The sequence below is a fragment of the Embiotoca jacksoni genome, unplaced genomic scaffold, assembly GCF_022577435.1.
Source record: "Embiotoca jacksoni isolate LCO1_2020_lvr unplaced genomic scaffold, fEmbJac1.0.p SCAF_18, whole genome shotgun sequence".
NCBI lineage: Eukaryota > Metazoa > Chordata > Actinopteri > Embiotocidae > Embiotoca > Embiotoca jacksoni.
Genome location: NW_027185318.1, coordinates 1,080,594 through 1,095,540, shown reverse-complemented (window position 1 = coordinate 1,095,540; position 14,947 = coordinate 1,080,594). Strand labels below are relative to the sequence as shown.

Below are 14,947 nucleotides of genomic sequence, written 5' to 3'. Positions count from 1 at the left end.
CAGAGCGATCTGCACCTTGAGAGCAGCAGAGGCCACTTATCAAGAGTGATGGTCTCAAACACAAAAACTAATAAAGGGATCCAGATTTTGAAGGACCATGAAAACAGTGTGGACCATTTATAAATACCCAGCTCGTTCCATCAGAACAGTTATTTTTGCCAAGCAAAAGGAAGCGGATGAACTTAACTGACTTTTCCGGCTGTGTGTGTGAACCAAGGGCGAAAGGATCACAAGATAATGACATCTGCAGAGAGTGGCTCACTTTTCATCACTACTTGCAGACAAGCGAAAGAGAAGGGGCCACTCCAAGAAGCAAAAAGCCCACATACATGAAACACATGGTCCATAGATCAGCGGAGCATAGCACTGCATTTATAGAGATGCAATAAATATTCATTTGTTATATGTCAGTTTTTGAATTTTATGTTTGGCTACAAAAATGTGTTCACATCTGTATCTACCCCTTCATGTTGCATCAAACCCATCAAAGCGAGGGACTCTCGAATTAAGATCTGGGACATGGGCAGCTCAAAAATTCACATTAAGGCCTCACCCACGTCTCTTGAAAACCACATATGACACGACTGAAGATCACTTTAGAGATTTTTTTTTTCGCAGAGCATGTACTGACAACCTTCACATCTGCAGCCAAACAGGTTTAAAGCTTGCCAGGGAGCAGAAAATTGCATTTGAAACATTAGCAGCCAACCAGAACCGTCCTAATTATTTTACATTGCTTGACTGCCCGAGGCCACCGTATATCTCCATGCACAACCTTGGTATTGGGTATATTTATCTCGGTATAAAAAGGGCACTGAGTTAGAAGACCCAGCTAAGCTCTGACTTGTTCCGTCTTAATTTCTCCATTAAAAAAAAAAAAGAAAAGTGCCATCTCAGCACGGGTACCTGAACTCAGACTTCCCTCACATATTGCTCTTAGTTCACCAAGACATATTACACAAAGATGTGTACCAGCCAAGGTTGTCCTTCCCTCTGCGGCCTGTTACCGCAAAGGACCTTTAGAGTGAGTGAGAAATCCACTGAGACTGAAAGAGCCTGGCACTGCTGAAAAATTGCCAAGGGTATCGGTTTCAGAGGAAATCAAACCAAGATGCTTCAGTTTCACCTGGTGTTGTGCTGTTCTGCAAGTGGAAGCTCGTAAAAAAGAGTCTAAGCCCCTATTTGAGGTGTCATGCAAGTGGTCACGTATTTGAGAAATGGGTCTAATTGCTGCTTGGGGGGTTTGAACATATGACCTCTTAGTTATCTGCTGAGTTATCCACCATGCCACCCTGAGGCATTGTGGTTCACATTTTGAAGAACCCTTTTTTCTTTCCTGCCTCTTTCTCTGTGCCTCTGCCTGTTCCTTGCCCCGCCCTGGAGGAAGACGAGCAGACAGTTCTTGAAACCAGACGGACAGCTCATCCAGCTTTCAAGTTACTCTTAGGTAACATCTTCCACATGCTGAATGAAACTCCCTCTTCTTAAGTAAATAATTTGGCCATATTTGTGTCTAATATACACATTTGGGATGCTCATCTAAGCATTCCCAGTGACACCGTCTTTGTGCTCCTACTGAGTCATTTCAAGATGTTATAATTCTGTCCTGCTCAAGGCTTTTGCATTGGCAACCATTCCCAGTTAGCCACAAGGGAGGCTTTTGTGCGAGCCACTCTCTTCCAGTTCTCGCCTACATGGACTTCACAGAGTGGGTCACTCAAAAAGAGTGGCACCCAGAACAATGAGATCAGTGTTGAGGTATGAAGACGTCATGACAGCTTGATAAAGATGGCTAAACAAAGTGCTTTGTCATGCAGCCTTTTTCCTCTGGGGGTGTGTAGCTGATGACAGCACAGATTTGACCTGTGGAAACCAACTGTGTAATCAAAACCATGGCCTTCGGTCAATGTGGGAACAGCAATAAAAAAAAAAGTGTTTAAAGAGGAATCCATGACGATAAAAATGCTTTTCTTTTTCACATTGTTGCACTCACCAAAATATGAAAATGCATTATTCCCATTGTGAATTCAAAATGGAAAAAGTCGCGACACAAAATGAAGTGTTTGCAAACATGTCCCTCCTAAATTGAGATATGCCCTCCACCGAGGACCTCACTCCTGTTAGGAATGTAAAACACTTTATGCTAAACAGAAAAGCTTTGGTATGTCTGTGGGCTCAAACAGCTTTCAGAGAGGAGTCTCAATGCAGTTTGAGCAAAGCTTGGACTTGATGAAACGCAGGCACCATGCTGTTTTCATCTTGGCACTTAAAAAGATTAATAAAAGACAGTCCCACGTCTTCCTATTATTGCCAAAGTCCCTCTCTGATCTTTAAGAGCTCGTAACTGAAGCTGACCAGGCCTAATTCCTTCTCTGTCCCTTCAGTCCCATTTTGGTCAAAACAACAATGTACTTTATCTGTCCACAAGCATTTCATCATCTTAAACCATGAAAAGGATTTTAATGTACAGCAAAATTCAGAGGCTAATCCTGACCATTCAGTCCAGAAGAGTGGAGCCGGTTTCGCTCCCCACCACAATGTAATGCCAAGTTAGGCAAATTCTTTTAACTTTATACACAGTTTACTGGTTTTGCGACCACAAGTCGAACCGACTAATAGTATGCATAGGACAGATCTCTTTGTTTTCCTTTCCTGTGCTGTTACACTACAGTAACCCATTTTAACGCCATCTGAAATAAACATAAGACCTGCCCAATGTTGCATCTTCTATAACTGCCTACAGCTGCTGATCGCGGACTTTTTTCAGATGAACTAAATTGCCCCCAATCTGCAAAAAATTATCCACAGTGCTGATTCCGTACTATTTTTTTTTTTTTTACAAAATATCTCCCATATGTCCTATAAACCACTGTAAAACAGTAAATCACATGCTCCAGACAGGCCAAGATGTAAAGGCACTACTAGGCAGGCATATGGCTCTCAACGCCTGCTCCAAGTCATTCCATGCGATTTCAAGATTTACAAGCATTCCACACCCGTTTCCATCTCACTGCCTTCATGGGCGGCGAAGCCACCCGAACATACAGTCTGTACCAAAGGAATTCCATCAAATGGCACATTCCCTCCTTTCCTCACCAACCACAACTCATATACTCAACCAACCATGCAAAGTAAAAGCACAACTTCCTTAACTCTGATATTGTCGCCTGTGAGAAATACCAGATGCTTACATTTTTGTTGGGACTTCAAGAGGGGCGGAGGGATAGGAGGGGAGGGGGGCGATGACCTAACATCACCCCATGTTAGGTCATGTTTCACATTTCTGTCACAAACTGGCTTCAGAAATAATTGAAGTGTCAGATTAGGTATTATCGAGGTGACATCCTCGCTTACCTTCTAACGTCATTCCTGTGCCCAGAAGAGGATCACCCAAACCAGAGGAGTAGCGAGCACTAACAAACAGCTCATATTCAGTCGCTGGTTGGAGGTTCTTCAGCACAGCCTGGGTGATATCTCCCTTGACCAACATCTCCTTCCTCTCACCTCCCTCGGCAGGTTTGAAGGCAATGTGGTACTGAACAACATTTCCTGGAGCGGCCTGCCAGGCCAGTTTCATTGTAGATATGGTCTCATCAAAGACACGAAGGTCACGAGGAGAGCCGCGGACTGAAAGCAAACATCAGTGGATGAGAAATCAAATTCATATTCATCAGACAGAAAAGTTGACTTGTAGTTTTCTTGACTCACCTTCCTTGGTGGTGCCGTCCACCTGCATCTCGTCCCCTATACCGCTCACATACTCAGGAGACACAGATACACGGTAGGTGGTGATGGGGAAAAGCTCCTGGAGAACTATGGTCGTCTCTGGTCCAATGGTCTGGGCCTGCAGTATCTCCGCGGTGCCACTCAAAGGGACGTAGGACAGGCGGTACCTGATCACCGAACCAGGAGCAGCTTGCCATGACACCTTAAAACTGTTTGTTGTCTCCTCTGTGACTTGTAGGTTTTGTACCGCTCCTTGCTCTAAAAAGGAAAGAATATTACAGATGTTAAATGTTCTCGTTCTGAAGACGTTAACTGGACAGAGTCTAATCCAACTGAAATCTTTCTTACCTTCGAGAGTGGTCTCTTCACCGGTCAAAGGGAAACTGTCTCCTCTATCGTACTGAGCAAAGACGTTGACTTCATAGGCAGTGAGAGGATAAAGGCCGGGAAGAACAGCTGTGGTGGTATCGGCAGGCACTGCCAGGGAGATGTAGTCTCCAGTGATATCTTCAGCCTTGCGGAAACGCACCAGGTAGGACATGACTTTGGAAGTAGGAGCTCTCCAGGTAGCGCGGAAGCTTCGGGAGGTAATATCGGAGAATACCAAGTCGCTGGCTGGAAGCAGACCTGAAAATCCAAGATTACTTGTTGACAATATCTGTCTTTACAAAATAGTAACTCAAAGCAGACATGTAATATTGTACGGTGAATTTTATGGGACTGTCTAGTACTGCATTTTTATTGGCGTTTTTATTTTGTGACATTGTTTAGCCAACAAGTTTATAGAGATTTTAAATGCTAATCATGGAATGACACAGTCAGTAATTGGTGTGTGTTTTGGGCCAATAGATTTCAGTGTGTGGTGTGAAGGCATCACAGTGAGAGTCACAGTGAGAGCTGGGGTGAAAGTTATAGCCAAGTTTAAATAGTCCTGTTGTTGCAGAAGCTGTGGAGTTAATGATAACAAATAGTGTGATAGAGCTTAGTCAAGAAGCACGTATGTGGTTTTGTGGTGTGTTTTTTGGCAGCCTATGGTCAAGTGAGTTCATTGAATTTTGCCTCTGCTGTGCCTGACAGCAATTTAAAAAGTATTTTATTGCCGCGTTTCGCTTCTTCTCGACTGCGTTCGCTCTTTTCCATCAATAATCTGATCAAAAGAGTCAGATGGCAGTTTCTAAGGAAATAGAGTTTGGGCCAGCATGAAGGTGGTAATCATCCAAAAGGAAAATAAATTGAAAACTGATGCCGAGAAGTTAAGGAAAAATAATGTGGCTGCACTCCAGGTCATAGCTACAAGTTCAGATATTCTATTCCATCCTTCTAAAACTTACTTCTCTTCTTAATGTTAAGCAGCTCCTGTTCAATCCTCAGACAGATGGACTGAGTCAGCTCCTTGGAGATCCTCTGAAAGGCATCAAAGTCCTCCACCTCAAAGACATGAGATTCTGATGGTTGATTAGCGATGGCCTCCAGCTCTGACCTCACTGCGTCCTTCACACCAACGGCAAAGATCTCCACATCAGAATTCCTCAGGTTGGTGGCCGCATCCTTAAAAGAGTCGGATGACTTTCCGTCTGTGATGAGAACCATGACGCGGGGAACGTTCTGTCTCGCTCCACGAGTTTGGATGAAGATCTTCTCCCTGACGTAGGTCATGGCCTTGCCGGTATTAGTGGAACCGCCGCGGTAGGGGAAGGTTCGCACGGCTTTGACAACAGCGCTAATGTCATGGTGGGTGCTCAGGGCAAACTCGGTGTGTGGGTCACGACTGTATTGGACCAAGCTAATCTGGACCTTGCCGACTCCAATGTCAAAGGAGTTGACCAGAACCTCCAAGAAGGCACGGACTTTTGCAAAGTTTTGTAATCCAATACTGTATGAGCCATCAACCAGCAGGACCACATCAGCCTGCACATCCACTCCCAGGGAGCATTCTTGGGAAAGACAAGAAATCGAGGGTTACTCCAAGATCTAACAGGACGATACTGTCCACAGTGGGATGATTGCCAGTGAGTGACAACACAGGATCGGACTACACAATCAATCATCTTACCTGTTGACACCTTGATAGGCTGAGTTTTTTCCATTGCCATGATGGCTTCGCTGGGAGTCAGACCTTTGAGGGCGTACAAGCTGATCTCGTACTCAGTCTCGGGGGAAAGGTCACGGACATTGATCGAGGTCTGTGTGTCTCCTATGTACAGTTCTTGGCGTTTCATGCCATGTAGCATGGGAACAAGTGTGAGCTTGTAGCCTGTGATCTCACCCAGAGACGCGTCCCAGGTCAGCCTCATCGACTTTGATGAGATTTCTGTGACCTGGAGGTTAGAGGCTGGCTCCACCACTGGGGAGGGGGATCACAAGAAACATGAAAATATGTTGTTGGACAATAAATTACTACATTTACATGAACTTTTGGGATTTTTAGATGTAGCGTCCAGATGTTGGGCAGTGGGTCAACAAGTTTCCGTTCCAACATTTCATGTAAAAACTATACAACCACATATGCACATTTAATAAATATCATTTGACTCACTTTCTTCTCCACTGACCAGCGAGCTGAGCTGCTTATCAACACCGGAGCACACTTCTGTGATGATCTTTTTTTGTACATCTTGGATCAAGTCAAAGTTGGGCACGTTGTAAACATGTTCGATGTGAGGTGTGGAGGCCATTTCCCTGAGCTCATCCTCATCTGCTCCTTTGATACCTGAGAGGGAAAATGTACCACAGCAACAATAACTCATATGTTCTGACTGTCTGCTTTACAGATGTGACAGACCGTTGATGCTTTTGGACTATTGCTTATGTTAGAAAAAAACAACAGTATTTGAATATTAAAATGTGGATGTCTCGATGAGCAATCAATGGAAAACCAAATGGTTTCCAAGAACAGGCAGGCTTTCACATGGGAGAGCACAATTCAACAAAACACTGAATAATAAACCATACCTAGGACAAATATTTCCACTCCAATGTTCCTAAGTCGTTTAGCATACTCCTCCACTGGGTCCTGGGATTTTCCATCAGTGATGATCATGGCTACCTTTGGAAAACTTTTCCTGGATCCAGCTGCCTCAGTAAAGATGTTTTGCAGCAGGTAATCTATGGCATCACCTTAAAAATGAAAGGTACACGTATTTTTAAACCATTTGCATACACCATACTTACACATTATATGTATCCCTTTAACAAAAAAACAAAAAAAAAGGGCTAAAGTAATTCATCCAGTAGCCTCCCCTTTAATTCCTGTATCACCTTGTGATATGCATCTTACCAGTCATAGTATTGCCTCCTTTGTATGGCAGTGAGTTGATGGCTTGGAGCAGGTCTCCTCTTCGGGTGTAGCGGGTGAGGGGGAACTCTGTGCGGGTGTCCGTGCTGTACTGAACCACTGCCACCCGGGTCTTGTCCTCGCCAATGTCGAAGGCTCCTGCCAGGGCTCCAATAAAACTCCGGATGTGTTTAAAATTTTCTCTGCCCACGCTCCATGAGCCGTCCACAAGAAAAGCCAAATCTGCTATTGCGCTGACCGAACACTCTGGGGAGAGACAGCGGAGAAATAAGACGGTCAGTTAAGACCAGAACCATTCAAACATTATGTAACACATTGTAATGGCTCCAGATTAGAGATGGTTTGGGTTTTACTAATGCTTAATGATGGGTGTAACTACTCAAAATGTAGAAAACCGCAACCTTTACGCCTTAAATGAAACCAATTCCCCAACCAAAAAAAAGTGCCAATAAAGGTGCAGCAACAACAGCTTGGACTTGGAACAATATTTTACATTGGCCCATTTCTTCTCTCTGTCTAAATAAGATTAAACATTGACAGTTAGTTGGATGGGTGAGAGATGTGCATTCTGATATCAAAGGAGACGTCCGTCAAGCCAAACAGTGGTTTGATGTAGTTCTTCCAGTAGACGGAGGCAAAAATGTGTCTTTATAGACTAAACATTGAGCAGAGGTTCCACCAGAGGGGCTTCAAATCCACAGGGCTTTAAATCATAAATGCAATTTTTTGGAACATTTGAGATGACTCTCTCAAAATAATTGGTTGGCTTATGTGGATGGACTTTAATCCTCGTTCCCCCGGTCTCCATCGACTCTAAATTCTATTCCTCACATCTCATAAAGCCACATTCTCGATTGGACATTTTTTGTTTGTGTAACTGCTCTGACCTAATGTTGAAAAATGATGACTTCAGCGTAGGAGTTCAGTCAAACAATGTGTGTGGTTGTGAAAGACTTTCTGAATGCTGAACTATAAATTGGAGTTTCAGGGAATCTGGAAATGTGGTTACAGTTTCCACTCATCAGGTAGTGGGAAAAATGAGCATGTCTTCCTGTCATTTACCACAGATACGTGGGCAGAGGGAAGGAAAAGTGACGTCTCATTAAGAGCATTACTATGATTTTACTTTTAACAGTTAAAGGGACGGTGCTTGCCTCTAGGTGTACAATGAATACGTCATTGGCTGCCAACCCCGTCCTGTTCGTCTCTGTGACACATAACAGAACCTTTGTCTCCAAGCTTCAAGCTTTCCTTTCCTTTTTTTTTCTTGATTTGCACACTGGTTTCAATTAAAGGAACCGAGGTCAAAACCCTGTCTGATTATCCGCTGACAACTCCAACAGAAGGTCAAATATAAGACTGAGCAAATGATTCCATGGGGAAAAAAATATTATGACAGTCATGAAGAGAATAATATGTATTTAAAAAAAATTTGAAAGCCATGTGGCGAGCTGGGTCTGTTCAGATTTTGGTTGACGCTACAGTAAACATACTCACTGAGTGCATCTGTCTGTGGCCTCCTGACTCTTCCACTGGTGTTACTGGACTGGACTGAAATACATGAAACACTTGGTGAGTTAGCGCCCCTGATTCACTGTGTACTTTTTCACGTCGGAAAAAGGCAAGAAAATGAACACATCGTAAAAGCCGGTCCACTGGATCAAAACCACATGCACACAAGCACACAAACACACAAACACACATCGTTGTGCTGCATTAGGAATAAACAGTGAGTAATTCAAGAGTCAGTAAGCAGATGTGACTTGTGGCTACTTTTTCTGTGACTGCATGGAAACCGTATCATTTCGCTTTTTTCATATCGTTCTTACATGACTCAAATGTCCAAATACAACAGAAGACCGTATCTTTCCATGTGGCATTACTACACATTAACTATTACAGTTGCATTTAAAAACTGTGGGATTATACCATAAAGTGGTCACTAACTTTCACTAAAAATCTTAAAGCATAACTTTTTTCCAAACAAACTGCATATACTTACTGGTCAGTTGTCCAAAGATGGGAATGCTCTCCTCCGCCCCATTATAGGAATTTATCGACACTGAATAATCCAAGTCGGGGGTCAGATCAGTGATTGAGGTCATAGTGGCGTAAGCATCGAGGATTAAGTCTCGGGTCGGTTCATCTGGGAAGAGAGAATCTAGTCGTTATAAGGCTGCTGTCTATCAGCTGAATGCTTGTGTGAGTTGTTTAAGAGCACCAACATACAGTAATTGCTGACTCCATACTGACCTGCATCTGACACAACTTGTATTCTGAAGCCCTCTATCCTTGACGAGGGACTTGTCCATGACATTTCCACTGTGTTTTCATTTAGAATTTTAAATTTCAGGTCTGAGGGTGGTTCCACTGCAAATAAGAGATGACATACTGTTAAATCACAATACAAATGTAGACGTGTATGATTATGGTTATATTTCTGATTATATATCAAAGTAGGGCATTTTTTTGAATCAAGCATTCACATTCATCCCAACGACAAACACTTCATGACTGAAGTGGACTCGTTCGTTGTTGGGGACAGACAGACAGCACTGACGTCCATTTGTGAGGGTGAAAGGTAAAGAACACGTGACAACATTAAAAAAGTGTGAGAAGCCATTTTAGGACAAAATGGCACTTGTTTGAGTTGCCCAACCAAGACGGCCAGCAACTCAAGCACTGGCATACACATCATGTGCACGACTCCACGCAAACTCTACCAAAGTGCAAATATGGAGTGAACCATCCAACACATGCTCAATGCAGTCATTACAACGCATGCCCCGCCCACATACTAATCTGCTTTTACTGGCTGATGGAGTTGAGCTCAGTGTTATAAAAATACAACAGTGACTTCATTCTTAAGTTACTGATTATACAATGGAATCAAGGTTGCCATGTAAGTGTTGAAGTAACTCGACAAAATTGAACACCATATGTTATATATACATTGTATATAAACATATTTCTGAGACGAAAAGTGCTTTGATGTTTATTTGGTTAAGACTCTTTGCACAGGTGAGTGGCACACATCCATTGCAAACCTTTTAAAAAGAATACACAATTCGTCGCCGGAGACTCTTGTGTACTTTTTCATTGGCAGCATAAGAAGACACGAGAGAACGAGACATCTTTAGACAATCAAACGTACTATAACAGAGAAAGTTTATGTACATTAAAATGAGTACAAGAAAACATATAGAGTGTGACAAGACCACAGGCCGTCACATTGGGCTGACTTGATCACAGCATCATGCATCATGTACATGAGAAAGTTGTTTGACTCAACAACTTTGATTGACTGGACAGTAGTTTTCCATGTACAGTTGGGACCACACAGACAGAGATGACAAACATATTTTATAATGATATTCTTTCTTATGTCTTCTAGCTACAGGTGGAGGAAGCAGATGACGTTAGGACAGCGTGTTAACATTCAGGAAGAGTAAGTTCACATGCACAAAAGACATATCACAGTATTTGAACAGTTCAATACCAAAGTGCTGCTAACTAATGTTAATGAAAGTGACAATATTATTCACTTTTTGTAAACACATCTGTTTAATCATTTATTAGTTATTAAAGTACAATCTTGATGTTACATGCGACTCAGAGCGTGTTATTAGATAGTATATTAGGGTTTGATGGCAAAATACTTAAGAGTGACACAATGAATAAATCCAAGACATCAGAGACGATATGATTAAGGAAATTAATTTGTAAGAAAATTCAAGACATTAATGAGGTTAGCACATGTTTTGCTTGCAGTGCTTGGCCAAGCCGTAATTTATCCACAGTGGTACCAGTGGAAAAAAAAAACATGACGGGGATGATGTAAGGTAAGAGAGCATGCATCGGATGGCAAAGCATCAGCAAAGAGCTTTGCCTTGTGGTGCATGCTTACTGTTAATAAGAGTGCCCCGGGAGGCAAGAATATCATTGTAAAATACACTGAGGAGGAAGCCATAGTTTGGGACACACTGAATGCACAGGCAGATGACAAACAGGAGCCCACCAAATACTGAAAAAAACTGGGATTGGAGGATCACCAACCTGGCATATCAATTCAAGGAGCCCCGGTGGACCGTGTTCCCCCTCATTTCTCCACGAGTACTCATCTCCAACACCAAATGGTAAAGGGGTATAGAAGTGTGTGTTGGTGCGTGGGGGTGGATGAGTGGGGGTGGGGGTGAGTGGGGTTTGAGTAGCAAGACGACGGATGTTGGATTGAAAAATTCGAAAAAATAGTTTTTAAGGTGGGTCTTTGACTGCGTGACGCGACTGCCGCTCCCACGTTTGTTCACAGCAAGATGTTGTTTCCATTTGTTACGTGTTTGACCATATGTCCTTCTGGTTTTAAAATACCGTTGAGGAACAAAGGTGGTTTTGTCAGAATAACAATCTCTGGTATGTTATTTGGACCTTGCGGTCGCTCTAGTTATATGGACGTCTGTCCCATCAGCTCCTAATAAAGGACACCGCTGGCTCCCAGGGGCCGGAGTCTGGCTACTGTTGTGTTACCTCAGTCTCCAGCCAGCCAGCCAGCAATCCTGAGCTGAGCTGCTTCCAGGAGGAGAGACCAAGAAAAGGAGGAAAGAACACCGACTCTCCCAAAGAGGCAGGACACATGCCAAAGTAATTCCACAACATGTGCTGACATTAAACATTACTGCATATTAACTTTCCATATGTCTTGCAACTCAGCATTTCTGCGAATTCCCGCAAAGACCAGAAAAAAAGGCTCTTTGTCTTTGTGCTTGTCTGAGGATTAATTTGTTATTCTCGTATTTCATCTTTCCATTCTGTTAGTGGAGATATGTGAGAGTAGACTCCTCTCACCACGCAAGAGAGCTTTCAAGGGGGGAAAATCTGAAGGTTTCCATACCGTATTTCCATATTTGCCTTTTTTCTGGACTGAAGTCTTTGCATATGTAATTATATTGAGTCATTTTCTGTCAAAACTACTTGTCTCGCTACGGATTGTTAATCGTCAATGACATCTCGGTTCGTATGACATCTACAGCAAAAGAATTTAACCTCTGCTAAAATATAAAAGCACAAACTCATTGTTGGAAAGTAAAGAGCATGAAAGCATGGCACTGGAGTTTTTAATCACTTGCATATTCTCTGGAAGGACATATTTATTCGACTTTCTAACTAGAAAATTACACAACTGCTCCAACACTGAATAAATACTTCTGAATGGGTTCTTTCATTTTTACAATTTGCAGTGAATTGATTATAACTACTTTATTTGCTTATTTTAATGTTGAATTTGCTATTACTGCTGTTTCACAAGTACTTCAATGTCTTAAAATACTGTTTTTCTTCCTGCTAAAATCATTCTAGAGAAAAGTACAGAGGTTTACACGATTTCTGCTACATCCTCAACATAATCATAATGAGGTAAAAGAAAATGATCAAGCATTTCAGTGCTTAATAAGCCAGGATTTGGCAGTCTTCCCATTTTTGCTTTGAAAATAGCACAGCCTTGCTATCATAAAACTGAAACAACAACAGGCGTGCTAAAATGTTTATGAGGAAACTTTAGCCACAAAATGACTTTTGCTCTGCTCTTATATGTGCCCTGCAGTTAAGGAATTTAATTAGAAATCGGATATAAAATAAGCTTCAGTATGCTTGGTTTCCTATATTTTCCAAATCTGAATGAGAAAACTGCCCCTGAAATATTGTCTAAACCATCGAAGACCAAATACGAGTAAAAGGGATCTTGATTTTTAACTTTAACGCCTGTAAAGAGTCCTGATAGATAAATCTGACAGAATATACAACAAATGAAGGATAAAATCATGACAGTCATTAAGAAAGCAGTCACATATTCAAATAGCAAACACATGAAATAAGAACAACTTTATTCAGTATAAACAGTTCAGTGTTTCGATGTGATGATTTCCTGATTTTAAAGTAAGAGGCTAATTCCTGTAACCTATAAATAACCAGTGGAGATAAAAGGTGAAGAGAGAAGGAGGAGATAAAGCAGCAGAGTGGGATAGTGTGTGTAAGCCGAGTGAAGCCAGGTGGTTTCATTTACCTTGAGCATCTATGGAGCACAGCAGGGCTGCAAGGATGGCAGCCGTGGCCAGAGACAACCCTATCTTCATGTTTGGACCTAAAAGGTCAGCAGTGCATCAACCGGTCTGAGGACGAAGACAGGAAATGTGTTTCAGCTGCAGATATAACTCAGTGTGTCAGAGTGGGGAGACATGTCAGATTTACTCCTGCTTCTCAACGGATAGATTTAAGAGAGCTGAGGAGGCAGTACGGACAAGTTTGTCTTTAACTATAATTACATAGCAACCTGCACAGTGTAAAGAGCTGCTCCCCTGATACATCTGTTTACTATTAATCTAGATTAATAGACTATCTCTTATTATTCCATCATCGCTTTCCATTATAATGGCAAAAACTGCAAGATCCATTTAGACTCCCTGCGGCTACACAATAAGTGCCACACCTTGCTGCCTGCAGTTGACGCCCATACCCTGAGGCCGATAATTAGCCGAATGACACACTCTAGGAATTTAGTAACGAGGGAATGAAAAAAAAAAAAAAACCTTTAACGCATACTCATCCAGTTTGATTCTCATCTGCATACATTGGAAATGATTTGCTTTTTATTTGCTTTGCTCACCTTGCTGGTTCACTCCAAATCACTACATGCAGTATAGTCTTCCATATGGTTGTCACTCACTTCTGCCCTACAGGGATGCAGTCTGGATGACCATATAAGGTCACCAAAGGCTCATCAGTCATTTAACGGTTATTTTGATTTGTGAAATCAAACTCCTCATCTTTCTCTCTGACTTCTCTGTAATTCTGGTTTAGGGTTCAGTTACTTAAATAGGATGTTTTTTCTGAAATCATTAGTTCCGCCGACATTCATTACCCCGGTGCATTTTACAAAGGGATAAACAGACCACATCCACAGACAAGTCCCGACTCGGCTTCTTCCACCTGAACAGCAGGCTGTGCGCTCCGCCTGGTGCACAAGCAGGAACACTGCAGCTGCAGGGGCCGAAATCCATCGCTTGACCCCTCGGACACAAGAGGCTCATCCCCTCAAAACTACCAGATTAAACATAAACTACAGCAGATATGTCTTTCATATCTTTTTCATTTCCAATTGTTGCATTTTCATTCAGTTCAACGAAGTGATCGAGAGTCTGATCTTGAAATATGAATTCCTTATCTTTGTTCAACAGGATAGCAAAAGCTCTTGACTTCGTTTTAGAAACGTTTGAACTTAAATATGCCTCCTGAAGTAAAATGAATAAAATGCACGACAGCGGAAAAACTGCGTGAAAATTAGGCTACAACAATATTTTCCCAAATTTGGGGAAAAATGAATTAGTGTTTCTTAAAAATGTCAAAATAACTAATTGAGCGCACCAGAATTAAAAGTCTGTCTACTCACCTATTCAAGCCCCTCAAAAAATGACCGGACCAACAGTGAGCCTCCCCCTCTGGAAAGTAACGGAGAAGCTTCAGGAGCTGCGGCCGGACCCCTCTCTCCTCTCTCTGGCTACTGGAAGCTCCGCCAGCAGATGTCCAAGAAGGAAAAGCCTCTTTCCAAGTGGGAAGAATCTTTCCACCATCGGCTACTTAAAAGGGGGGGCAGTTCCCAACTCTCAGTTTACCATCATCTGCGCCTCTTACGAAAGCTCTGCCTTCCTCTTGATAGATGTCCCCCGCTAGGACCGACCTCTGTTTGGAAATTGCATTTTTTTTTTTTTTCCCCCTGCATTCCTTTGGTCTGGCGATTTAATAAGTTTCCAATGCCAATGGGACTTTACAGCAGGGTCCCAGTTGGCCAGAAAATCCTGAGCGGGGAAGTGTTTCATTTGCGCAACAGGCAACCTTATTCAGTTTATTTACTCTTCTGTCAACTGAAATTAAGATTGA

General features: G+C 42.4%; 1 protein-coding gene across 6 annotated transcripts in view; it reads right to left on the bottom strand.

The window, feature by feature from the left end:
* col12a1a (collagen, type XII, alpha 1a) overlaps positions 1 to 14,632 on the bottom strand; it is a 53,647-nt gene extending 39,015 nt beyond the window's left edge. For 2 of the 6 annotated variants that reach the window (XM_069151907.1, XM_069151908.1), the window contains exons 1-13: positions 14,460 to 14,632; positions 13,077 to 13,182; positions 9,275 to 9,391; positions 9,024 to 9,167; positions 8,519 to 8,572; positions 7,004 to 7,267; positions 6,679 to 6,843; positions 6,263 to 6,436; positions 5,780 to 6,070; positions 5,058 to 5,660; positions 4,075 to 4,353; positions 3,709 to 3,984; positions 3,355 to 3,627 (exon numbers count right to left, since the gene is read on the bottom strand). In XM_069151907.1, the coding sequence (XP_069008008.1) occupies positions 3,355 to 3,627; positions 3,709 to 3,984; positions 4,075 to 4,353; positions 5,058 to 5,660; positions 5,780 to 6,070; positions 6,263 to 6,436; positions 6,679 to 6,843; positions 7,004 to 7,267; positions 8,519 to 8,572; positions 9,024 to 9,167; positions 9,275 to 9,391; positions 13,077 to 13,146 (2,710 nt within the window). In that variant the 5' untranslated portion in view covers positions 13,147 to 13,182; positions 14,460 to 14,632. Of the gene's footprint in view, positions 1 to 3,354; positions 3,628 to 3,708; positions 3,985 to 4,074; positions 4,354 to 5,057; positions 5,661 to 5,779; positions 6,071 to 6,262; positions 6,437 to 6,678; positions 6,844 to 7,003; positions 7,268 to 8,518; positions 8,573 to 9,023; positions 9,168 to 9,274; positions 9,708 to 13,076; positions 13,183 to 14,459 lie in introns of those variants that run through there. The other 4 variants (XM_069151905.1, XM_069151906.1, XM_069151909.1 and 1 more) reach the window with 3 other exon arrangements.
* Between the last annotated feature and the right edge of the window lie 315 nt (positions 14,633 to 14,947).